The 26,943-nt window shown below is 42.3% G+C and overlaps 1 protein-coding gene across 3 annotated transcripts in view; it reads left to right on the forward strand.

Annotated features, from left to right (window-relative positions):
* Positions 1 to 2,407: 2,407 nt before the first annotated feature.
* LOC123997052 (guanine nucleotide-binding protein subunit alpha-11-like) overlaps positions 2,408 to 26,943 on the forward strand; it is an 84,607-nt gene continuing 60,071 nt past the window's right edge. The window contains exon 1 of one of the 3 annotated variants that reach the window (XM_046301021.1): positions 2,408 to 3,586. In XM_046301021.1, coding sequence (XP_046156977.1) covers positions 3,451 to 3,586 — 136 coding nt within the window. In that variant the 5' untranslated portion in view covers positions 2,408 to 3,450. The remainder of the gene's footprint in view (positions 3,587 to 26,943) is intronic. The other 2 variants (XM_046301023.1, XM_046301022.1) reach the window with 2 other exon arrangements.

A 26,943-nucleotide genomic window follows, 5' to 3' on the forward strand; every position in this document is an offset into this window, starting at 1 on the left:
ATGCCTGAAGGTACCACGTTCATCTGTACAAACAATAGTACGCAAGTATAAACACCATGGGACCACGCAGCCGTCATACCGCTCAGGAAGGAGACGTCTTCTGTCTCCTAGAGATTAATGTACTTTGGTGTGAAAAGTGCAACTCAATCCCAGAACAACAGCAAAGGACCTTGTGAAGATGCTGAAGGAAACAGCTATAAAAGTATATATATCCACAGTAAAACGAGTCCTATATTGACATAAGATGAAATGCCGCTCACCAAGGAAGAAACCACTGCTCCAAAACCTCCATAAAAAAGCCAGAATACGGTTTGCAACTGCACATGGGGACAAAGATTGTACTTTTTGGAGAAATGTCCTCTGGTCTGATGAAACAAAAATACAACTGTTTGGCCATAATGACCATCGTTATGTTTGGAGGAAAAAGGGGGAGGCTTGCAAGCTGAAGAACACCATCCCAACCGTGAAGCACGGGGGTGGCAGCATCATGTTGTGGGGGTGCTTTGCTGCATGAGGGACTGGTGCACTTCACAAAATAGATGGCATCATGAGGAAGGAAAATTATGTGGATATATTGAAGCAACATCTCAAGACATCAGTCAGGAAGTGAAAGCTTGGTCGCAAATGGGTCTTCCAAATGGACAATGACCCAAAGCATACTTCCAAAGTTGTGGGAAAATGGCTTAAGGACAACAAAGTCAAGGTATTGGAGTGGCCTCAATCCTATAGAAAATGTGTGGGCAGAACTGAAAAAGCGTGTACGAGCAAGGAGGCCTACGAACCTGACTCAGTTATACCAGCTGTCAGGAGGAATGGGACAAAATTCACCTAAGCTTGTGAAAGGCTAACAAGAAACATTTGACCCAAGTTAAACAATTTAAAGGCAATGCTACCAAATGCTAATTTAGTGTATGTAAACCTCTGACCCACTGGGAATGTGATGAAAGAAATAAAAGCTTAAATAAATCACTCTCTACTATTATTCTGACATTTCACATTCTTAAAATGAAGTGGTGATCCTAACTGTCCTAAAACAGGGAATTTTTATTAGGATTAAATTACAGTAATTGTGAAAAACGGAGTTAAAAGTATTTGGCTAAGGTGTATAAACTTCCGACTTCAACTGTATAGTCTTGTGAGTGTGCATAATAAGTGCAAGATAAGGTCAATGCAGATAGTACAAACATAGAGTAGAGAACTGCAAATAGATAGATGAGAATGAGAAATATACATCTGATTAAAGGATGGATCATCCAAATTACAAAAGGACGGATTGGTTTCTTTACACCCTGTAGGCAGTCTGTGGACAAGGTATGATAGTGATCCAAGCTTTGATTCCACGCTCCATGTCCAAATCATCAATGAAGTAACTTAATTGAGCTTGCTAACCAATGTCAGTCACTTTAAGATGATTTGGACCGGAAAGCAAAAAATGTACTTGCATTGGTTTTGGACTGCATTTGAAAACAGTGGCCAGGTAAACATAAACAAAGCATGGATTGCTGTCATACATTGTCCATAGAGTGCTTAGGCATACATGGTAAGGAAACCAATATGTACTATCCCTTTAATTCTCTACAAAATGTTAGCAATGCATATCTGTCTTCCTCAGGTGTTGAATTGTACCTACCATAAAGTTGGAACATTTGTGGCCTACTTTTGCAACAATGGAGTAGGCTAACTATAGATGTTTGACAAAAGATGGGCGTTGTCCATCCAGTCAAATTTCTGGATCTGTGGTTGACACTCCTCGAAAGGAAAGATTGTTTGTTGCATAGAGTTAGATAGAGGGCTCTAGTACCAAAAACGAATTTTAGCACGGGGAAAGCTTTTAAGGACTTTCACTATTTTGATGTAGTCAACTGGGTGGGACTTCCCATGGGTTAAGGAAGGATCACATAATTCCATCCAGATCACCAGGCGGGATCAGCCAATGAATTACACTCGTGTGCAAGCATTCCATAACAGTAAAACATTCCATAACTGCAGGTGGCGGTAAATTGCCAAACTTGGCGTTATACCTGTTCAAATACACTCCAGGTGACAGTATGTACCCTTTCAGTTGGTTTGCCAACTCAAATAAGAAAATGGGCTACTTCAAAATGGAGATGGCCTCAATAGCGCTGCCAGAGATACTGTATATAATGACGAGATGGTCAACGCCCTAACAATGGGAGTCATTATCCCAAGGGCCGAAAAGCAGGCACTCTGCATATAGCTGTGTATTACCGCTTCGCCTCTACATCTCTGGCACTGCCAGTGCTCTCACAGACATGCCTATCTAAGTCTATGGTTTGTCGGTTTCTCTAACAAACTTGGCAGTTTTTAGACCTGCCCGCAATGACAGCGTGTAAACCCCACCCATTCAGTTTTGATTAACCCCCCTCATTCTCTGTCTTGATTTGCTTTCGCTCTGTCAGTGACTTTTCCTCCCAAGTGTAGCCAGCAACAAGGTAGTGAGTGTACATCACACCCGGGCTGACGCGTGATTACCAAGGGGAAAAATTAAAAGGGGCGATAAACGCACGAAACATTCAAGGCAATGCCCCTTTTGTTGTCAGCGAGCGTTTTATAAGTGTTTGAATAGTTTGAATCTACCTACATTTTTGGAGGATGATACTACAATGAAGAACGTTAGCCAAATTTGGCGTTTTAGCTAGCTAAGTGTCATATATGGCTAGCTAGCCCGCCTAACTATATATTTTAGCCAGCTATCTAACGTTAGCCATACTTGTTAGCTAGGTGGTCACGGCTAGCAAATACAACACAAGCTAGCTACAGTACAGTAGCTTGCTATCCTAGCTAGATAAAGCGAGTACTTTTTTTGTTTTTAATTTTCGTCGTGTTTTGCCGTTTGACAGCTAGTTATAAATTTAGTTAACAAGCAGATGGACAGTTTCACAGAGGCTCTGTCACTACTCGGACGTTTTATGGTCTTGGTTCTGGGGCGGCTAGGCGTAGCATGAGACTACAGATGTGGCAGCCAAGTTTGTCCCGTTGTCTCCGGGTCTTGGGTTGGTAAGCACACGGCAATTTAAATGCGTTGGAAGAGTCGTTGCTAGAGAACGACATTTAGTTAGAAATATATTGGTCATTTTTGGACTGAAACGCTAACTATCCTGTTGACTGTGAAGAGCTAGCTAGCGATTGTCGCTGGCTAGGTGCTATCGAGTTTAACTGGGCCATATTAGCTAGTTGTATCTGCCTTGACTAGAGACTTACAAGCTGTCAAATATTTGGTGTAACTGCCCAATGCTAGCTCGCGCAAAGGCGTCCTCAAGAGGCCAAACTTCGTAGCTAGCTGGTTACATTTGTTGCATCCACACCACTCATTTATTTTTTACCTTTGGACTGTCCATTCGGATTTACAAAGGGGGTTGGGACAATTATTTGCTATTAAGTGTGAGGTGTGGGCGCCGCATTCAAGTCTGGCGTTTAAATACTGCGGTGATGACTTTAGAATCCATGATGGGTTGTTGCCTGAGCGAGGAGGCGAAGGAGTCCAAACGAATCAACGCCGAGATCGATAAGCAGCTCCGTCGAGACAAGCGAGACGCGAGGAGGGAACTTAAACTTCTTTTGTTGGGTACAGTAACATTAAACCATTCTTCCTCCATACACACACGTTCCCATAATTTAATTAATTGGATGGATGCTTGAAGTCTTCAATTATTGTGATTGGTATGTGATGGCTTTCAATTTCGGATTCAATTATGCACCATTGCTGAAGTGATACCATTCATCATAATGATATGAGTGTTGTATTTGATCTATAAGGATTTATAGTATGCAAAACAAGTTGCCCCCAATTACATAACAGCCATGCTGCTGCTGTTGCTGCTGTAAACCACAACGTTTCCCTACATTATCCGATATGTAAAGCGATTTGACTTTATGATTTTGATGGCATTGTGAGAACAACTCTGCATTGTTTGTAAAGGACTCGTGCATATCACGGGAAAGTCTACACCTGTTGTATTTGAAACATGTGACAAATAAATATTTTATTTTGAGAATTCTACGTGAAGCCTCCAGGGCTGACATATCTGAGCTGTATTACAGTGCATAGGACAAACATGAGCCCCACAGTGGACATGTCATAAAACCTAGCAGTCAAGCACAGAAATAGTTCCAATCGTTTTTTTCATCATTCATTTTTTCCCATAGGAGATTTTAGAACCAGTTCAAACAAGGTCTGTTTCATGTAGGCTTTCCCTGGTGTGACGTTTTAATAACTGAAAATTTCTCTGACAATGTGACTTATCAGTATCAAGTACATTTCCCCTCAGCAAAGTATTTATCAGCAAAGTGGTTTTATTTCGAGGGAGTTGGGAGCACTGTAAGTTATTTAAGATAACTTCCAAGAGTTAGTTTCAAAAGATGGTCAGGGACTCCACTGTGCTCACTTTAGGGTGACGCTTGTTCCACCATTGGTGTGCCAGGACAGAGAAGCACTTTGACTGGGCTGTGCGGGAGCTGCCCTCCCGTAGGGGTGGTTAGGGCCAAGAGACCAGAAGTGGTGGAATCGGTCTTGAAGATGATGCAAGCTTCAACTGGAAGCCACTTTGGATGGTTGAAGACCAGGCGGGCTGCGCCATTCTGAATAAGTTGCTGAGTTTTGATGGCACAAGCGGGGAGTCAAGCCAACAGTTGCACGAGTCTAGACCAGGATTTCATCAAACTCTGTCCTGGGGCTCCCACTGGGTGCACATTTTAGTTTTGTTCTAGCACCACACAGCTGATTCAAATAATCAACTCATCAAGCTTTGATTATTTGAATCAGCTGTGTGGTTCTAGGCGAAAACCAAAAAGTGCACCCAGTTTGGCCTGGATTAGGACCTGCTGTGTGAGGAAAGGTCGTACTCTTTGGGTGTTTTTAGAGCATGAACGAGTCTGTGCTTTGTTTGCAGAGAACTGCAGGGTGTTGTCCAGGATTATGCCAAGGTTCTTTGCACTCTGGGATGGGGACACTGTGGAGTTGTCAGCTGTGATGAAGAGTTCTTGAAGCGGGCAGGCCTTTCCCGGGAGGAGGACAGCTCCGAGGTTTAGCTTGAGGTGGTGGGCCAACATCCAAGCTGAGATCTGCCAGACACGCAGAGATGCGTGTCGCTGCCTAGGTGTCAGAAAGGGGGTAAGGAAAAGAGATGTCATCCGCATAGTAATGATAGAATAGACTATGTGAGGAAATGACAGTGCAGAGTGACTGTAGAGAGAGAGAAGACGGTCTAGAACCGAGGGGGACGCCAGTAGTGAAAGCACGTGGTGCAGACACAGATCCTGTCTACCTGCCAGGTATGATGCAATCCAGGAATGTGCAGAGCCTGAGACACCCAACCCTGAGTGGGTGGGGGATCTGATGGTTCACGGGTTTGAAGGCAGTGGATAGATCTAGGGGGGAGTAGGCCAATAGGCCAGGCCGTACATATATTTATACATATTTTTACCACTTTTTTTCTCTCCAATTCCGTGGTATTCAATTGGTAGTTAGTCTTGTGCCATCTCTGCAACTCCCGTACACACTCGGGAGAGGCGAAGGTCGAGAGCTGTGCGTCCTCCGAAACACGACCCAGCCAAGCCGCACTGCTTCTTGACACAATACCCGCTTAACCCAGAAGCCAGCCGCACCAATGTGTTGGAGGAAACATGCTTACCGGCCCGTCACAGGAGTCGCTAGAGCGCGATGGGACAAGGAAATCTTAGCCTGCCAAACCCTCTCCTAACCCGGATGACGCTGGGCCAATTGTGCGCCGCCTCATGGGTCTTCCAGTCACGGCCAGCTGTAACACAGCCTGTGATCGAACCCAGGTCTGTAGTGATGCCTCAAGCACTGCGATGCAGTGCCTTAGACCACTGCGCCACTCGGGAGGACCCCGCAAATTGATTTTAACCATTGTTCCCCCCCAAAAATGGGGCCCTCTGTTGAATTTCAAAATCCCGATGTGGCCCTCGAGCCAAAATTTTGCCCACCCCTGATCTAGGAGGATGAGGGGAGAAAGTCCGCTTTGGCAGAGTGGAGAGCCTCTGACACAGAGGAGAGTGGTCTGTTGAGTGAGCTGCCTTGACGCCTGTCTGGTTAGGGTCAAGAAGATTGTTCTGAGGGAGATAACGAGAGTTAGACCGCACGCTCAAGTGTTTTAGAAAGAGAAGAAAGGGATACCAGTCAATGGGTGGGTTTCCCTGTGGGTCCAGCTTTTTATTTGACTTTCATGGGCTTATCAACACCAATGATAACAATTACATTTTAGAAAAACAATGGCAACACTAGCTATTCTCTTATGGAATTTGAAAGCCCTTAATATCGCTAGCAAATGTTTCAGCTGTCTTGATATTCTAGCAAGACACCATATTGAAATAGCAATGCTCAAAGAAACACACCTGCACCAAAAGGACACACATTAGAATAGAGAACCATTTGTACAAACTGGCTGATTTTTGATCAGCCCCAAACAAAATTAATGATGTAATCATAATGATACATAAACTCAATCACCATCATTGGTAAAGACCAAGAAGTTAAATGTATCCATAATGGAAAGAGAACGGCCTTTATTAATATGTATGCTCAAAATGTATATAATCATATATTTTTTTTTATTCTCTGAACAGCGTGTTAGAATTAACTGAATTCCAACTGTTTATTGGAACAGATGGGAATGCCATTTTGGACATATCTGGTACAAATCTAATAAGACCACTACAATTCACAGGCAACCAAGTCTCTCCAACATATACTATTTGATTACAACCTTATTGATGCCTGGTGAGCTTATAAAGCAAAATATTACTCTTTCTATTAAACAGGCACAAAATATTCTCCCAAGTCGATTTCATACTATTATCTATTCTATTTTCTTAAATCAAGAAAATGGAAATTCAACATTTATGCCTTTGTGATCATAATATATAATAATAATATATGCCATTTAGCAGACGCTTTTATCCAAAGCGACTTACAGTCATGTGTGCATACATTCTACGTATGGGTGGTCCCGGGAATCGAACCCACTACCCTGGCGTTACAAGCGCCATGCTCTACCAACTGAGCTACAGAAGGATCATTATGCTTGTTACTGCCAGATACACATTTCAGAATCTTGTAAAAGAGCCACAAGGTGGAGCTTTAATATTTCCTTACTACAAAATCAGACTTTCTATGAAAATTTGAAATTGAATGAATTCATAATGATTTATAGTCTTGTCCCATCGCTACAACTTCTGTATGGACTCGGGAGAGGCGAAGGTCGAGAGCCATGTGTCCTCAAACACTGCACTGCTTCTTGACAGCACTGCACTGCTTCTTGATTTACGGGAGTTAAATGTAATGTAATGTAATGTTGACACACTGCTCGCTTAACCCTGGAAGCCACCCGCACCAATGTGTCGGAGGAAACACCATACTGTTGGCAACCGTGTCAGCGTGCATGCGCCCGGCCTCCCACAGGAGTCGCTAGAGCGTGACCAAACCCTTCGCTAACCCGTACGATACTGGGCCAGTCTCCCGGTCGCGGGATCGAACCGGGGTCTGTAGTGATGCCTCAAGCACTACGATGCAGTGCCTTAGACTGCAGGAGGCCTAGATTGAGTAATTGAATATATATATATATAAGAACTCCTCTTCTCTCAACTGAGGAAGCTTGCTTGCTGGGAGCCCTCATTTCTCTCCATGAACTCAAAAGGGTATTGGATAACATGAATAAAGGCACCTGGTTGTGACTGTATTCCTCCTGAGGTCTATTTAACACTTTGGAATCAATTAGTTCCACTGTTACTGTTACTTGAAAATATTAACACAGCCGTTCACAAAGGTTCATTTGGAAGGGATTTAAATACAGCACTAATTCCGCTTTTATTAAAAAGGTTACGGATGCCACACAGTGCTCTCAAACTCCCTCGATCTTTGATAAACACAGTTTAATATCTATTTTCAAATGTTCTGTCTTCCCGTCTCAACTTACTTACCCAAATTGATACATCTGGACCAAAGCGGGTTTATTAAATGATTATCCTCAACCTCCGTCTATTACATATCTTACATGCTTCATCAGAAACTAAAGCTCATTGGGCAGTTCTCTCAACGCAGAAAAAGCTTTTGATAGACTAGAAGGGTCATATCTTTAGTTGGTTTTTGAACATATGGGACTTTTTCATGATTTCATGATTAAAGTACTATAAAGTACTATATGACAATCCCTCAGCCATAGTAATAACAGGCAATACCTGCTCTGTTCTGTTCAGAATAACTAGAAGTAGCAGGTAAGGTGATTCTCTCACCTCTCTAATTTGTCTATGGATCCCCTGGCCTGGGCGATTTGATAATTGATGGAAATTACTCATCTCTCAATTCTATGGATCACATAATCTCATTATATGCCGACGATATCTGACTTTCTCTTGACAATATATTGCAATCCCTCCCAAAAGCTCAGATAATCATAGACAAATGCAGCTCTTTCAAGTTCTAAAATCTAACAATCTGCCCTACTGCCACTCGACCCTGATGGAGGACTCCATCCCAATCGTTTCCCATTTGAAATATTTGGGAATAGAGATATTTCCTTCCTTAGATAAAACCATGGCCTGAAACTTTAACAGATCACTCAATTAAATTCGAGCGGACTAGATGGACTAATATCCCAGGTTTTTTAACCGGCAGATGATCTATTATCAAGATTAATATATTGCCACAGCTGAATTTTGGTAGTTAAATGCTTCCCTTGTCTCCCCCTTCTGGCTATTGGGATCAAATCCATAGTGCGGCTCCAAAATGTATATGGCCAGCAATGTTTTCGGGCACTGAGCAAATTTCCGGTCTGAGTGCAAACTTGAACATAGTGAAAATTTGGTGCAACTTCCAGCGCGTGTTTGCTATGAACAGTTAGGTTGTACCTGCAATACAGTTTTAAGTGGTCATGTAGACTACTGTGGCTATTTTATCATAATGTAAGCCTACCAGAGTGGCCTACCATCAAAACCAATGGAGCTAATGTATCCCATAACATTTTAATATAGAAATAGCTGTTATATCATTTAGCTTACAGTAGCAGTCAATTTGTGGTGTTCAATGTAGGCCTACATTCCATAAGACTTTTGGAGAAAAAAAACATGCATGGCTTGACATGAACCTGTTTATCCACTTGTGCTCCAGACAAGGGGGTGGTAAAAATGTTGTTTTTTGATGCGAGAAACCACTTACAAAAATAAAATGCATTATTATTCCCATACCATGATTACAGAGAATCAGACAAACTATGCCACCCTCTGCCTATTGGGTACTTAGCTTATTCAAGCCTCTCTCAAAATACAACACTGCCCCTTTAAGACAAAAAATAGCTCTTTACCTGACATGCTTTTCAAAGATGTCTAGAAATGTATAAGTTTTGTGCTCTTGTAGGAAGCAATCACTCTCCTATTGCTGACTACAAATTATCTATAACTGCAAATAATTCACTAACTAGCAAAGAATATGAACAAAATGTGCACACGTGGCTACATGCAGCTCTCGCTTTGATCTTAAAACAAGTGCATCTACTCACGACCGCTCATGCTGTAAACACAGTACAGTTCAATGTAAATGGCAGATCCATATTATGGTGATGCTCTATTTGCATGTAAGCCTACTGCAGCTCTGATTGTTTATGCCACACTGGTCTGTGTAGAGTACGGGCTGACTACAACAAAATCTATTGCATAGTTTGTCTTGTTTCGCTATATTGCATTGAAAGTGGCTAATATTGCATTGATTCAATCAACTGCCACAGTGAAGTGAAACCTTGATCGTGTTAACATGGAAAACTCTAGAACACTGGTCATCAACCCTTTCTGAGTCAAGATTACAGAGTCAAAATGCAAGCCAAGATCTACCGCTCAGATTATTTTATAACAGGACTTAAAAAACGCAAGGCTAAAACAGTACTGTAGCAATGAGGTTTGTGCAGTAAGCTATAGGCCCAATACATTATCACTGCATATTTTTTAAAATTTTATTTCACCTTTATTTAACCAGGAAGGTTAGTTGAGAACAAGTTCTCATTTACAACTGCGACCTGGCCAAGATAAAGCATAGCAGTGTGAACAGACAACAACACAGTTACACATGGAGTAAACAATAAACAAGTCAATAACACAGTAGGAGAAAAAAAAGTCTATATACATTGTGTGCAAAAGGCATGAGGAGGTAGGCAAATAATTACAATTTAGCAGATTAACACTGGAGTGATAAATGATCAGATGGTCATGTGCAGGTAGAGATACTGGTGTGCAAAAGAGCAGTAAAGTAAATAAATAAAAACAGTATGGGGATGAGGTAGGTAAAAATGGGTGGGCTATTTACCGATGAACCATGTACAGCTGCAGCGATCGGTTAGCTGCTCAGATAGCAGATGTTTAAAGTTGGTGAGGGAGATAAGTCTCCAACTTCAGCGATTTTTGCAATTCGTTCCAGTCACAGGCAGCAGAGAACTGGAAGGAAAGGCGGCCAAATGAGGTGTTGGCTTTAGGGATGATCAGTGAGATGCGCGTGCTATGGGTGGGTGTTGCCATCGTTACCAGTGAACTGAGATAAGGCGGAGCTTTATATGGGCTTTGCTTGAATTGCCCTGCTAATGCATTGTTTTCCGGGCCATTTTAATTAAACAAAAAAATATATACATTACCGTTCAGAATTTTGGGGTTACTTAGAAATGTCCTTGTTTTTGAAAGAAAAGCAATGTTTTTTTTTTTTTTGTCCATTTTGAAAGAACATCAAATTGATCAGAAATACAGTGTAGACGTTAATGTTGTGAATTACTATTCTAATTGGAAACGGCTGACTCTGCCGTCTACACTGTATTTCTAATCAATTTCATGTTATTTTAATGGACAAAAAAATTGTTTTTCTTTCAAAAACGAGGACATTTCTAAGTAACCCCAATCTTTTGAATGGTAATGTATATATTTCAAAATTTGAGGTAGGATATAGGATCACACCAGTAAAATATCTGTTGTATTACTTGTGAAGCACAGCTGAGTGAACATGCATTTAAATAATATTTAATTGGGCTGATGGTGCCTGCATCTGATGGTCAGTTTCAGCAGATGGAGGGTCCGCCTCTCAAAATCTCCCTGACCAAAAAGGGTCACAGTCTTCCAGATTAAGACACAAGTTGAGTTGCTCTGCATTATTTCTGCCTCATGCACGAATTCATGTTGCTCTTATGAACAGAGAAAGTGAAATATTCCTCTATTTAAAAAAAGACCTAGCCAACCCTATAAAAACTATTTCCTACTCATTCATTACTGCTGCAGTGCTTGTTGTAGCACTGAGTGGAAATAGGAGAAAGGTGCATTTTATACGCTTTGAATACAAAGTGTTGACAGTGCTGAGTAAGAACTTAAACATGAATTCACTCATAAAAACAGCATCTCTTTGCTGTATTTGTGTCTCTAGTCATGGTTTTAAACATTTTGGAATCTCACAGTATCAACTTTGCGGTAGCTTTCTTTTATGCCTGCTACGATACTGCAGACACTGTCATCTGAGCCATCCGATTGGCTAGCGGTAGGCTTATAGTGCAATTGATTTGCTCTCTGTGCCTGCCCATGAAGGTAGTTTGTACCTTGAGACACATGAAATAGTTAAAAATGGCAACAGTTCGCCTACCCGGCACAGGGCAGCTGGATCGGATGCACCTACCGCCAACATCCCGAGACAAAACCAAAAAAATAGGTACAAAATAGGTCCTTCTGTAGCTCAGTTGGTAGAGCATGGCGCTTGTAACGCCAGGGTAGTGGGTTCGATCCCCGGGACCACCCATACGTAGAATGTATGCACACATGACTGTAAGTCGCTTTGGATAAAAGCGTCTGCTAAATGGCATATATTATTTATTATTATTATTTATCTTTGGGTTTTTTACAGAACATCAACCGGTTGTTGACCACTGCGCTAGATAGTTGAGTGATGTTCAATTTCGTGCTTCATTTTTGATCGGCAGTCCAGGGGGAGCTGCGCAGCAGACTCTGGGATACTGCGCGCACAGCTCAGAGTGAACATTGATTGCAAGGTAAGTGAGCCTGGAAAAAATGTATGAACTTGGAAAGAGGTAGGACGATTATCCATACCAAACTTCAAATTGTATTTACAGAATGGCCTTACTGAAGAGCTCAGTGACTTTTAATGTGGCACCGTCATAGGATGCTACCTTCCCAACAAAGTCGGTTTGTCAAATTTCTGCCCCAGTGAACTGTAATTTTTGTTATTGTGAAATGGAAACATTTAGGAGCAACAATGACTCCGCCGCAAAGTGGTAGGCTACACAAGGTCACCAAATGGGACCACCAACTGCTGAAGCGTGTAAAAGTTGTCTTTTCTCGGTTGCAACACTCACTACCGAATTCCAAACTGCCCCTGGAAGCAAGGTCAGCCCAAGAACTGTTCGTCGGGAGCTTCGAAATGGATTTCCATGGCCGAGCAGCCGCACACAAGCCTAAGATCACCATGCTCAATGTCAAGCGTTGGCTGGAGTGGTGTAAAGCTTGCCGCAGATGACTCTGGAGCAGTGGAAACGTGTTCTCTGGAGTTATGAATCGCTTCACCTTCTGGCAGTCCGACGGACGAATCTGGGTTTGTGGATGCCAGAAGAACTCTACCTGTCCGACTGCATTGTGCCAACTGTAAAGTTTGGAGGAGGAATAATGGATTTGAATATAGGCTACATTTTAATTTTAAATTAAAATGTGCAATTAGGAACTGTTAGGTCTAGTTCTTTTTGACCATGTTTTAGGTCTACCTAAAAGATTCTGAAAAAGAACATCAGTATGTTCACTTTTTCTTTATCAGAGTAGTAAACTCCGCAGGACACGGCCCGCAACCAAAACATGTGGACTCTCCTTCACTGCAGCCGACGTGAGTAAAACATTTAAACGTGTTAACCCTCGCATGGCTGCAGGCCCAGACGGCATCCCCAGCTCCGCCCTCGGAGTATGCGCAGACCAGCTGGCTGGTGTGTTTACGGACATAATCAAACCTTATCCCAGTCTGCTGTTCCCACATGCTTCAAGAGGGCCACCTCTTGAAGCTAAGGTAACTGAGCTAAACGACTACCGCCCCGTAGCACTCACTTCCGTCATCATGAAGTGCTTTGAGAGACTAGTCAAGGACCATATCACCTCCACCCTACCTGACACCCTAGACCCACTCCAATTTGCTTACCGCCCAAATAGGTCCACAGATGATGCAATCTCAACCACACTGCACACTTCCCTAACCCAACTGGACAAGAGGAATACCTATGTGAGAATGCTGTTCATCGACTACAGCTCGGCATTTAACACCATAGTGCCCTCCAAGCTCGTCATCAAGCTCGAGACCCTGGGTCTCGACCCCGCCCTGTCAACTGGGTACTGGACTTCCTGACGCGCCGCCCCCAGGTGGTGAGGGTAGGTAACATCGCTGATACTCAACACTGGGGCCCCACAAGGGCCCTCTCCTGTACTCCCTGTTCACCCACGACTGCGTGGCCATGCACGCCTCCAACTCAATCATCAACTTTGCGGACGGCACTACAGTGTTAGGCTTGATTACCAGCAACAACGAGACGGCCTACAGGGAGGAGGTGAGGGCCCTCTGAGTGTGGTGTCAGGAAAATAACCTCACACTCAACGTCAACAAAACTAAGGAGATGATTGTGGACTTCAGGAAACAGCAGACGGAGCACCCCCCCCCCTATCCACATCGATGGGACAGTAGTGGAGAGGGTAGTAAGTTTTTAAAAAGTTCCTCGGCGTACACATCACAGACAAACTGAATTGGTCCACCCACACAGACAGCATCGTGAAGAAGGCGCAGCAGCGCCTCTTCAACCTCCAGGAGGCTGAAGAAATTCAGTTCGTCTCCAAAAGCACTCACAAACTTCTACAGATGCACAATCGACAGCATCCTGTCGGGCTGTATCACAGCCTGGTATGGCAACTGCTCCGCCCACAACCGTAAGGCTCTCCAGAGGGTAGTGAGGTCTGCACAACGCATCACCGGGGGCAAACTACCTGCCCTCCAGGGCACCTACACCACCCAATGTCACAGGAAGGCCATAAAGATCATCAAGGACAACAACCACCTGAGCCACTGCCTGTTCACCACGCTATCATCCAGAAGGCGAGGTCAGTACAGGTGCATCAAAGCAGGGACCGAAAGACTGGAAAAACTGCTTCTATCTCAAGGCCATCAGATTGTTAAACAGCCACCACTAACATTGAGTGGCTGCTGCCAACACATTGACTCAACTCCAGCCACTTTAATAATGGGAATTGATGGAAATTGATGTAAAATATATCACTAGCCACTTTAAACAATGCTACTTAATATAATGTTTACATACCCTACATTATTCATCTCATATGTATATACTGTACTCTATCATCTACTGCATCTTTATGTAATACATGTATCACTAGCCACTTTAAACTATGCCACTTTGTTAACACCCTACATTACTCATCTCATATGTATATACTGTACTCGATACCATCTACTGCATCTTGCATATGCCGTTCTGTACCATCACTCATTCATATATCTTTTTGTACATATTCTTTATCCCTTTACACTTGTTTGCATAAGGTAGTAGTTTTGGAATTGTTAGGTTAGTTTACTCATTGGTTATTACTGCATTGTCGGAACTAGAAGCACAAGCATTTCGCTACACTCACATTAACATCTGCTAACCATATATATGTATGTGACAAATAAATTTGATTTGATGGACTTGTTAGAGGTCTGTCCATCTTTTGCCCTTTCGTCAGGTCTGCTGGCTCACCTTTATCATTTGGCCTGAAAACAAAGAACTGCCAACTAGGCCTAAATATGCTTTTCTTTCCCACAAAGTCAGCCATAGATTTTCTGATTTAGCATAGCCATACTGTAGTGGAACTTCCTTTTTCTTCAGTTTGAAACTGTTGGAAAGTAGTTCAATGGAAGAATATTGCAAATGCACTTAGCCAGATGAAGATGCCATCACAATAGCCTACACTTGATACACTATATTTGTTTTGAACCTTTTCACACGTACTAACAAAACGGGTGTGGTCATTCTACAGTGGTCCCTGCAGCGTATGCTCAAACCAATGTGATTATTAAGCTTATTTAGAGCGTCCAGTTTCGATTGACGCAACAGTCAGCATTGGAGCTAGCCACTTTTAAAAAATGTCCTGAACGTGACCAGTTTATTTTTGGATGCAATGTTAAGACATTCACAGAAGTAGCGACAGCATACACAATCATCCAAACTGGAAAATGTAGGCTACGTTAGCGCAAACTGAAGAAAGATTGATGTAACTTAAGCTGCCATTTTTAGAGAACTCTTGGCTAACAGAAGCCACAATATGAATTAGCTAATAGTAATTACTATTCACAACTCATTACATCACGGGTGAGCTCAACATTGATCTAAATACGAGACACTTTCTAGAAATCAAAAGTAATCTGACGATGGATAGTTTGTGTGCGCCGCCATGTTTGTTCTTTTGCGTCAAATAAAAATTAGGAGACGATGAGTTTCATTTGCAGTATACATGTTGAAGGGGTTGTCATCTACTATTGTTCACTTGCCTTCATTCACTTCTAGAAGTTTACTCGAAAGATAAGTGAACCATTGCTTCCCCTCATAACGTCTTTGGTCTGACAGACGTTTACGTGACACCCAGAATGCATTGTATGTCAACAAACATGGCGCCGCAAATAGCTTAGCCTTAGCTCATTTTATAATCAGGACAACTAAATACCAAAAAAGTATTTTACACACATCATAGGTGTCTGTTACAATCAATGCAATAATCGGAATGCATTATTTGTCACCAGTACTTGAAAACGGTAAATGCATTATGCTCCGTACATGCATAGATACATACTTATGAAACAAGATGATATACAGAAAATAACGCACTTACTTTGATCGGAACGCACATATCCAAAGTTATTATTTGTAAGTAAAACAACGATGCGAGTGCCAGCCAGAAAATGTGCAAGACTGCGCAAATATTTGCATACTTGATGTGCGTAAAAAATGGGGAAGAGCAACATTTGTCAGGCTCAGTAAAGATTCAAACATAAATTGTCCGCAACACTGAAATGCGCTACTTCACCTCAAATCAAATTGTTGTTAGAAAATACAACCTGTTTGAAAATCAAATTGAATCATAGCCTCTAGATAATTAGCAGGCAGCTCGTGTTAACTGTACTGTTGCGTAACGTCACATTTTGGAACAGTGAGTGCATTCTGACTTGACGTGCATAAAAATAAAACTCGGGCAGCGGCGACCATTAGAAAAGGTTAGAAGGTAGGCTAATATAAGTGATATCTGAGTATTGTTATGGACAATAAAAACATAGTCCTACCAATTTTTGAAAATCATTCTGCAGCCTAGACTAGATAATTTTTCAATAACTAGGCCTAGCAATGTCCTTTACCAGACTCTGGAGGTGCAGTCAAATTTGTGACATCACGATGTCATCACCATCGACGGTGGCTGTCAAATATAGTTGACAAATAGAAGTTGAGTAATAATTGGACGAAAGTGAAGTTGACATTCATTATAGGATATATGAGTGAAGACCACCTCTTCCAGGATAATAGGATACACCATATCTCTTCTCAGCCATAGGGCGGAAGAATCATGTCAACCAATTTAGGATGTACTAGTGCTTGTAAATACAATTTGAAGTTTGGTATGGATAATCCTCCTACCTCTTTCCAAGTTCGTACATTTTTTCCAGGCTCACTTACCTTGCAATCAATGTTCACTCTGAGCTGCGCGCGCAGTATCCCAGAATCTGCTGCGCAGCTCCCCCTGGACTGCCAAGCATAAATGAAGCACGATATTGAACATCACTCAACTATCTAGCGCAGTGGGCACCAACCGGTCGATCTCAAAGGCATTCCTAGTCAAAACCTAAAATGTTTTGTAAAAAAACAACAACAATAAAGCCTTGTTCCTATTTTTTGTTTTTGTCTCGGGATGTTGGTGGTAGGTACACCCGATCCAGCTGCCCTGTGCTGGGTAGGCCTACTCAGTTTGCTGCATGCACAAAATAAATATTAGACAGCAAGCCTCTTGATCCAGGAGGGGATTGTCTGCTGTTACCAAGCAACTGATTGATTTTGGAAGACGCTAGATGGCTAACTAGATCCTAAAATGGCAAACCAAATGCCCAACAGCATTTAGCACTTAAGACAGTTAACTTAATAGTTTAAAGATATCACGCTGTCAAACAGTTGTTCCATACTGTAATTAGATTTGTAATTACATTGTGTGTGTGTGTGTGTGTGTGTACAGTTGAAGTCGGAAGTTTACATAAACCTTAGCGAAATACATTTAAGCTCAGTTTTTCACAATTCCTGACATTTGATCGTAGTAAAAATTCCCTGTCTTAGGTCAGTTAGGATCACCACTTCATTTTAAGAATGTGAAATGTCAGAATAATAGTATAATTATTTATTCCAGCTTTTATTTCTTTCCACACTTTCCCAGTGTGTCAGAAGGTTACATACACTTAATTAGCATTTGGTAGCATTGCCTTCAAATTGTATAACTTGGGTCAAACGTTTCAGGTAGCCTTCCACAAGCTTCTCACAATAAGTTGGGTGAATTTTGGCCCATTCCTCCTGGCAGAGCTGGTGTAACTGAATCAGGTTGGTAGGCCTCCTTGCTCGCACACACCTTTTCAGTTCTGCCCACAAATTGTCTATAGGGTTTAGGTCAGGACTTTGATAGGCCCTCCAATACCTTGACTTTGTAAAATCAAATTGTATTTGTCACATACAGTCGTGGCCAAAAGTTGAGAATGACACAAATATACATTTTCAAAGTCTGCCTCAATTTGTATAATGACAATTTGCATATACTCCAGAATGTTATGAAGAGTGATCAGATGAATTGCAATTAATTGCAAAGTCCCTCTTTGCCATGCAAATGAACTGAATCCCCAAAAAACATTTCCACTGCATTTCAGCCCTGCCACAAAAGGACCAGCTGACATGTCAGTGATTCTCTCTCGTTAACACAGGTGTGAGTGTTGACGAGGACAAGGCTGGAGCTCACTCTGTCATGCTGATTGAGGTCGAATAACAGACTGGAAGATTCAAAAGGATGGTGGTGCTTGGAATCATTGTTCTTCATCTGTCAACCATGGCTACCTGCATGGAAATGCGTGCCGTCATCATTGCTTTGCATAAAAAGGGCTTCACAGGCAAAGATATTGCTGCCAGTAAGATTGCACCTAAATCAACCACTTATTGGATCATCAAGAACTTCAAGGAGGGTGGTTCAATTGTTGTGAAGGTGGCTTCAGGGCACCCAAGAAATTCCAGCAAGCGCCAGGACCATCTCCTAAAGTTGATTCAGCTGCGTGATTGGGGCATCACCAGTACAGAGCTTGCTCAGAAATGTCAGCAGGCAGGTGTGAGTGCATCTGCACGCACATTGAGGTGAAGACTTTTTCGAGGATGGCCTGATGTCAAGAATGGCAGCAAAGAAGCCACTTTTCTCCAGGAAAAACATCAGGGACAGACTGATATTCTGCAAAAGGTACCGGGGTAGGACTGCTGAGGACTGGGGTAAAGTCATTTTCTCTGATGAATCCCCTTTCCGATTGTTTGGGGCATCCGGAAAAAAGCTTGTCCGGAGAAGACAAGGTGAGCGCTACCATCAGTCCTGTGTCCTGCCAACAGTAAAGCATCCTGAGACCATTCATGTGTGGGGTTGCTTCTCAGTCAAGGGAGTGGGCTCACTCACAATTTTGCCTAAGAACACAGCCATGAATAAAGAATGGAATCAACACATCATCCGAGAGCAACTTCTCACAACCGTCCAGGAAAGGTTTGGTGACGAACATTGCCTTTTCCAGCATGATGGAGCACCTTGCCATCCTCGAGGCGGGTGGACAAACAAACAACCCACAAATCCTGACAAACTCCAAGCATTGATTATGCAGGAATGGGCTGCCATCAGTGGCCCAGAAGTTAATTGACAGCCTGCCAGGGCGGATTGCAAAGGTCTTGAAAAAGAAGGCTCAAACTGAAAATATTGACTCTGCATCAACTTAATGTAATTGTTAATAAAAGCCTTTGACACTTATGAAATGCTTGTAATTATACTTCAGTATTCCATGATATCTGACAAAAATATCTAAAGGCTCTGAAGCAGAAAACTTTGGTGTCATTCTCAACTTTTGTCCATGACTGTACGCATGGTTAGCAGATGTTAATGCGAGTGTAGCGAAATGCTTGTGCTTCTAGTTCTGACCACGCAGTAGTATCTAACAAGTAATCTAACAATTTCACAACTACCTTATGTAAAGGAATGTATTAGAATATGTACATAAAAATACATGGATGAGCAATGGCCGAATGGCATAGGCAAGATGCAGTAGATTGTATAGAGTACAGTATATACATATGAGTAATGTAGGGTATGTAAAAATTGTTTAAAGTGGCTAGTGATACATTTATTACATCCCATTATTTTATTATTAAAGTGGCTAGAGATGAGTCAGTATGTTGGCAGCAGCCACTCCATGTTAGTTTTGGCTGCTTAACAGTCTGATGGCCTTGAGATAGAAGCTGTTTGTCAGTCTCTCGGTCCCCGCTTTGATGCACCTGTACTAATCTCACCTTCTGGATGATAGTGGGGTGAACAGGCAGTGGCTCGGGTTGTTGTCCTTGATGCTCTTTTTGGCCTTCCTGTGACATCGGGTGGTGTAGATTTCCTGGAGGGCAGGTAGTTTGCCCCCGGTGATGTGTTGTGTAGACCTCACTACCCTCTGGAGAGCCTTACGGTTGTGGGCGGAGCAGTTGCTGAACCAGGCAGTGATACAGCCCGACAGGATGCTCTCGATTGTGCATCTATAAAAGTTTGTGTGCTTTTGGTGACAAACCAAATATCTTCAGCCTCCTGAGGTTGAAGAGGCGCTGCTGCGCCTTCTTCACCACGCTGTCTGTGTGGGTGGACCATTTCAGTTTGTCCGTGATGTGTACGTAGAGGAACTTAACTTTCCACCTTTTCCACTACTGTCCCGTCAATGTGGATAGGGGGGCTGCTCCCTCTGCTGTTTCCTGAAGTCCACAAACATCTTTTTAGTTTTGTTGACATTGAGTGTGAGGTTATTTTCCTGACACCATATACCAAGGGCCCTCACCACCTCCCTGTAGGCCGTCTCTTTGTTGTTGGTAATCAAGCCTACCACTGTAGTGTCGTCTGCAAACTTGATGATTGAGTTGGAGGCGTGCATGGCCACGCAGTCATGGGTGAACAGGGAGTACAGGAGAGGGCTGAGAACGCACCCTTGTGGGGCCCCAGTGTTGAGGATCAGCGGGGTGGAGATGTTTCCTACGCTCACCACCCGGGGGGCAGCCAGTCAGGAAGTCCAGGACCCAGTTGCACAGTGCAGGGTCGAGTCCCAGGGTCTCTATCTTAATGACGAGTTTGGAGAGTACTATGGTGTTAAATGCTGAGCTGTAGCTGATGAACAGCATTCTTACATGGGTATTCCTCTTGTCCAGATGGGTTAGGGCATTGTGATTGCATCGTCTGTGGACATATTGGGGCAGTAAGCAAATTGGAGTGGGAATAGGGTGTCAGGTAGGGTGGAGGTGAAATGGTCCTTGACTAGTCTCTCAAAGCACTTCATGATGACGGAAGTGAGTGCTTGGGGGCGATACTCATTTAGCTCGGTTACCTTAGCTTTCTTGGGAACAGGAACAATGGTGGCTCTCTTGAAGCATGTGGGAACAGCAGACTGGTATAACGATTTATTGAATATGTCCGTAAACACACCATCCAGCTGGTCTGCGCATGACGCGGCTAGGGATGCCGTCTGGGCCGGCAGCCTTGCGAGGATTAACACGTTTAAATGTTTTACTCACGTTGGCTGCAGTGAAGGAGAGCCCGCAGGTTTTGGTAGCGGGCCGTGTCGGTTGCACTGTATTGTCCTCAATGCGAGCAAAGAAGTTGTTTAGTTTGCCTGGGAGCAAAGCATCGTGGTCCGCAACGGGGCTGGTTTTCTTTTTGTGGTCTTTTTGTTGTTCTTAAGCCATTTTGCCATCACTTTGGAAGTATGCTTGGGGTCATTGTCCATTTGGAAGACCATTTGTGAACAAGCTGATGTCTTGAGATGAGTTGCTTCAATATATCGACATAATTTTCCTTCCTCGTGATGACATCTATTTTGTGAAGTACACCAGTCCCTCCTGCAGCCAAGCACACCCATAAGATGATGCTGCCACCCCTGTGCTTAGACTTCAATGTACTTGTACAATCTATGGCAAGACCTGAAAATGGTCTATTGATGATCAACAACCAATTTGACAGAACTTAATGCATTTTGAATCCTAATAATAATAATTGAATAATAATCATCAAACGTGGCTCATTCCAGGTGGTGAGAAACTCTTAAGGGACTTACCCAGAGAGGCTCACAGCTGTAATCACTGCCAAGGGTGCTTCTACAAAGTATTTACTTAGGGGTGTGAGATTTATGTATTTCATCTTCAATAAATTAGCTAAAATGGCTAAATATGTTTGCTATTATTATAGGGTATTTTGTGTAGATGGCTGAGGGGATGCGGGGGGGATTGGATCGAGACGTGTTAGCTGGGTGGGGAATGGGATGGATGGGTGGTTGGGGCTGGAGGTCTACCTATTTTCTATGTGTTATTTTTTTCCCTGTTCATGCTGAATTAATTTATTATTCAACTTTGTATTTCTTGTTTTTTAAGCGGCAGCCTACGGGTACAGGTGGGCTGGAGGATTGAGGGAGGAGAAAGTGGGGAAGAGTTTCCCAGGGTTGGAGGTAGAAGCTTGACATTTTGAGTGATAGAACGCAGCATTAGTAATGGATACAGAGGAAGATGAGGTAGAGAAGAGAGAGTAGAGGCATGAAAAAATGATGCAGAAATGAAGTGTAGGTCAACGAGGCAGTCAGGAGGGAGAAGGATTTAGCAGATGGAAGAGAGGATAGGATGGGGGAGAGAGCGAAGATTGCAGCGGCGCATGACCATCTGGGTAGGACACTACTCAGCCCAAAGTAGTGATCAGAGACGTGTGGGGGTTGCAGTGAGATTAGTAGGCAACAGCCTCTAGTGAAAATGAGGTTGTGCATATTGTCTGCCTTGAGTGGGAGGTGATTGGGAAAGGGTAAGGTCAAAAGAGGAGAGGTGGAAAGAAATTTACTGAAGTCTGGCGTCGGGAGATTAGTCACCCAGTACGATGAGTGGTGAGCCATCTTTGGGGAATTAGCTTATCAAGGTGTCAAGCTCATTGAACAATCCAAGGGCACCTGGTGGGTGATAGATGACAACAATGTTAAGCTTGAGTGGGCAAGTGACAGTGACGGCATGGATTTCAAATGAAGAGATACAGGCGAGAGGGGTAGAGAAGACAACATCTTTTGGATTATGAGAACATAGTCAGATGACGAGAGAGCAACTGGAGAAGGAGTGTTCTCTGGGGAAATCCATGTCTCAGTCAGGACCCAAAAGTGTTGGAACTAAAGGGCAACATGCTGAGATGAACTCAGCCTTATTGACTGCAAATCGACAGTTCCAAACGCTGCCGCAGACTAGGAATTCCACATGGGTTGTGTGCGCAGGAAACACTAAATTAGAAAGGTTGCAGTCACGGGTGGGAGTGTTTGTATAACCTACAGGTAGAGGAGCGAACTGCGATGGGAAACACATACTTGCCAACGCTATAAAAGAGTAAAATGAGCTCATCATAAAATAACTTGGTAAGATACTCAAGTGAGTGGCGTGACGCCTTCCTTGAACAACTCAAAACAACTCGGCAGAACGTCTAAGACAGCACTTCAGTTGAATTGCCCTATCAAGACAATACCAACAACTACTTATTGAATAAAATAATATACTTGCTTGCTACTCTAGTAAGTAGATTTCCCCCCAACTATTGATGGAATTGTCGTCAAGCATTTATCTTCAAGTAAAGATTAAGTCATTTATTAATCAATGCCACAAACCTGGAACATCGACAACATGGTCATGTGTCTGTGAATCACAACATTAAAGACAGAGTGATCACATCATTTCCACTAATTGAGCCATAGACAATACAACTCGAGCATTACATTTACATTTAAGTCATTTAGCAGACGCTCTTATCCAGAGCGACTTACAAATTGGTGCATTCAGGGCAGCATTTTGATGACAAGGTAGTGGTTTACACTGTCGACTGTGTGTGTAAATGATGGAAGAACTCTCCACACTCCTGCTCTTCAGGACGTCCTGCAATGACTGAAACAGACCAAAGCAGGATAACAGGATAATAGCTAGTTGAGAGGTGATAAGACTCGTGCACCCCCATTGTTTTTGTATAGAGATGGTGCAAATAAGGTTTGCAATTTAGTATTGATAACATGACAGTAATTCTACCTCAAAAGCAATTAAACTCACCATAGCAGTGTTGTGGAAATTCTTACACAGGGACACTCAGTCAATCTTAAATTAATCATTGATTGTCAGCTTGCTGGAGAGGTTCCAACAAACTTGATGCACCATGGTGAATGTCTGTCAAGCAGTCCCGCTAGTTCTCTTATATACTGCATACAAGTCATATTTGCACGATTTAGCTTATTCATAATGAATTCAACTTTAACATTTGCTTTATTCATGTGACTGACCAATACTGGGTCATGCATGTGACAGACCAATACCTCACAAGGCTTCTTCTCTAAGCTGAGACCTTGAAACTGAGATCTTTTGTTCTCAAAACAAGGGTCTGGATGTACTGCCAAATTGCAGATACTGATAGTGAGGATTAATTCAATCAGTCACTTGCATGAACACAGAAAATTGTCATTAGAAAAGCACCAACCTAGAACACAGAAATGTATAAATATAAAAGCACCATCTTCCATCACAGCAGGCATGACTAAATAAGGTTACGTAAACTTTCCTACTAGCTATACTAATGATATGCTGTCCAGAGGGCAACGGCAAACTGATCAATGTCTTCCCGCTGTAAATTAGGCACACTGTTGAGAGGATGCTAATCAATCCACCTGAAACCTCTCAAAAACCCAAATAACACAGCTTGCTAGGGTAGCTACAAATCAAGTAGTACTTGAAGTAGGCTACCCACTCCTCACCCACAGACACACACGTTATCAAGAATGCCAAGCTTCACCATCTAAAGTTGGCTAGCTAGTTAACTAGCAAGTTAGATTGTTGGTTTATAGATTGTAAATGCATGATACATAAACATGGTTAGACAATTAGATGGGTAATGTAGCCATCTAGCCAGGATAATGTTGCTAACTAGCTAAACATGCGCTAGGTAGCTAGATAACAGGTAGGCCTATTGTGTAAATTAAAAACTTGACCAAGACAGTTCACAGAATTGTCAATTTAGCTGACATAACAATGCATTTGGAATGTATTCAGACCCCTTACTCAGTACTTTGAAACTCCTTTGGCTGCAATTACAGGCTTGAGTCTTCTTGGGTATAACGCTACATGTCTTAGCACAGGGATTTGGGAAAGTTGTTCACATTTTAATGAATGGCCTTGGGCTGTGTCTTTTAAAATTTTTTATTTTACCTTTATTTAACTAGGCAAGTCAGTTTAGAACAAATTATTATTTTCAATGACTGCCTAGGAACAGTGGGTTAACTGCCTGTTCAGGGGCAGAACGACAGATTTGTACCTTGTCAGCTCGGGGATTTGAACTTAATGTCAGTCTACAACTGACATTAAAAATAACTTCTGAATGCCATTCACAAACAATTCAGATGACAATCCCTTCATGGGCTTTGTTCCACAAATGTGTACCATGCCTGTTTTTTGCATCCCATTGTCCTCAAATGCTCAAATACATCCATCTTGTGATCGGCTAACACATCTGCAAAGGGCTGCAACACGGATTCAAAACATCCCTGTTCGTCTGTGGAGGTGGTCAGACCGATCCAGTCCATAGATTTCTATTGATTTCCAAGTAGGGCTGTGCGATTATGGAATGTTTGGTAACGTGGAGGGCTTACTGTCATGCAAATAGCCACAGTTATTGTCATCATTAAATTTGTATTTTTGTCTAATGTATCAATGCATCATACCAAATAAATACAACAGTTTTGGTGACACCCCTATTGCTGTTCTCCAATCACGATGCAGTTTTATACAAGGATAATTTATATGGGTTTATTTATTTTATTTATTTCACCTTTATTTAACCAGGTAGGCAAGTTAAGAACAAGTTCTCATTTACAATTGCGACCTGGCCAAGATAAAGCAAAGCAGTTAGAAAACATACAACAACAGGGTTACACATGGAGTAAAACAAACATAGTCAGTAATACAGTAGAAACAAGTCTATATACGATGTGAGCAAATGAGGTGAGATAAGGGAGGTAAAGGCAAAAAAAGGCCATGGTGGCAAAGTAAATACAATATAGCAAGTAAAACACTGGAATGGTAGATTTGCAGTGGAAGAATGTGCAAAGTAGAAATAAAAATAATGAGCTAAATAAATAAATAAAATAAATACAGTATGGAAGGAGTAGTTGTTTGGGCTAAATTATAGATGGGCTATGTACAGGTGCAGTAATCTGTGAGCTGCTCTGACAGCTGGTGCTTAAAGCTAGTGAGGGAGATGTTTCCAGTTTCAGAGATTTTTGTAGTTCGTTCCAGTCATTGGCAGCAGAGAACTGGAAGGAGAGGTGGCCAAAGAAAGAATTGGTTTTGGGGTTGACTAGAGAGATATACCTGCTGGAGCGTGTGCTACAAGTGGGTGATGTTATGGTGACCAGCGAGCTGAGATAAGGGGGGACTTTACCTAGCAGGGTCTTTTAGATGACATGGAGCCAGTGGGTTTGGCGACGAGTATAAAGTGAGGGCCAGCCAACGAGAGCGTACAGGTCGCAATGGTGGGTAGTATATGGGGCTTTGGTGATAAAACGGATGGCACTGTGATAGACTGCATCAAATTTGTTGAGTAGGGTATTGGAGGCTATTTTGCAAATGACATTGCCGAAGTCGAGGATTGGTAGGATGGTTAGTTTTACAAGGGTAGGTTTGGCAGCATGAGTGAAGGATGCTTTGTTGCGAAATAGGAAGTGTTAGTGGCAGTGGACTGATCATCTCGTCAAGAAAAGTATCGAGACACACAGGTCTAAATATATTGTTAATGAATGTTTAACGTATTGCTTCAGACACATTCTAGGCTAAGCAGAAACAATCCCCCTAGTTTAAGTGCATGGTTCCATTCATGAACACACTGCGCTTCAAACAAGCCTGGATTTCCCCAGCACAATTGGCTTTTGTTTGATCCCTGCAGAAAAGGAGGAAAGTAATCAAAATTTGACTTCACTGGCCCTTCTACATCCATAAAGTGAGGTTTCCTGCCAGTTGAAATGTGGGTAGGAAATGTAACAAACCTCATTGGAGTTTTTCCTGATCATGTGACTCGCCATGAACGCTCCAGGCCACATAGCTGTTGGTTAATACAGATGTAGAAGGACAAGGGGAGATGTAAGGTATGCCATTGTATAGTCATGTCAGAAATGTAAAACATTTTATCTGGTCTGTTACAGTATGTGTAATAGAGCAATAAAAACATGTTATTAAAATAAGGTAAATCCATTTGAATTCAGTCACTTTTTGACAGCACCTCTTGTGAATGAGACCTTCCATACAGTACATATTTGCCCATTGTATAAGTGCTACATAAGGCAGTTTTTGGAACTACATGCCAAAACATTCAAGAGATGGTGTTCAAATTAGATCCGTTGCATACCCCATACACCCATGTCTTCATCATTGGAAAATATGAAACGTATGACATTGATATATTTTAAAACCTTTACACAGGGTTGTCAACTATTTTATACTTTCTGGAGAAAAACAATTAAGGTCATTTTATTCCCCTTAATAATGTCAATTATCAAAAAAAACATCTAAGATTTTT

Source organism: Oncorhynchus gorbuscha, linkage group LG15 (assembly GCF_021184085.1).
Source record: "Oncorhynchus gorbuscha isolate QuinsamMale2020 ecotype Even-year linkage group LG15, OgorEven_v1.0, whole genome shotgun sequence".
Taxonomy (NCBI): Eukaryota; Metazoa; Chordata; class Actinopteri; order Salmoniformes; family Salmonidae; genus Oncorhynchus; species Oncorhynchus gorbuscha.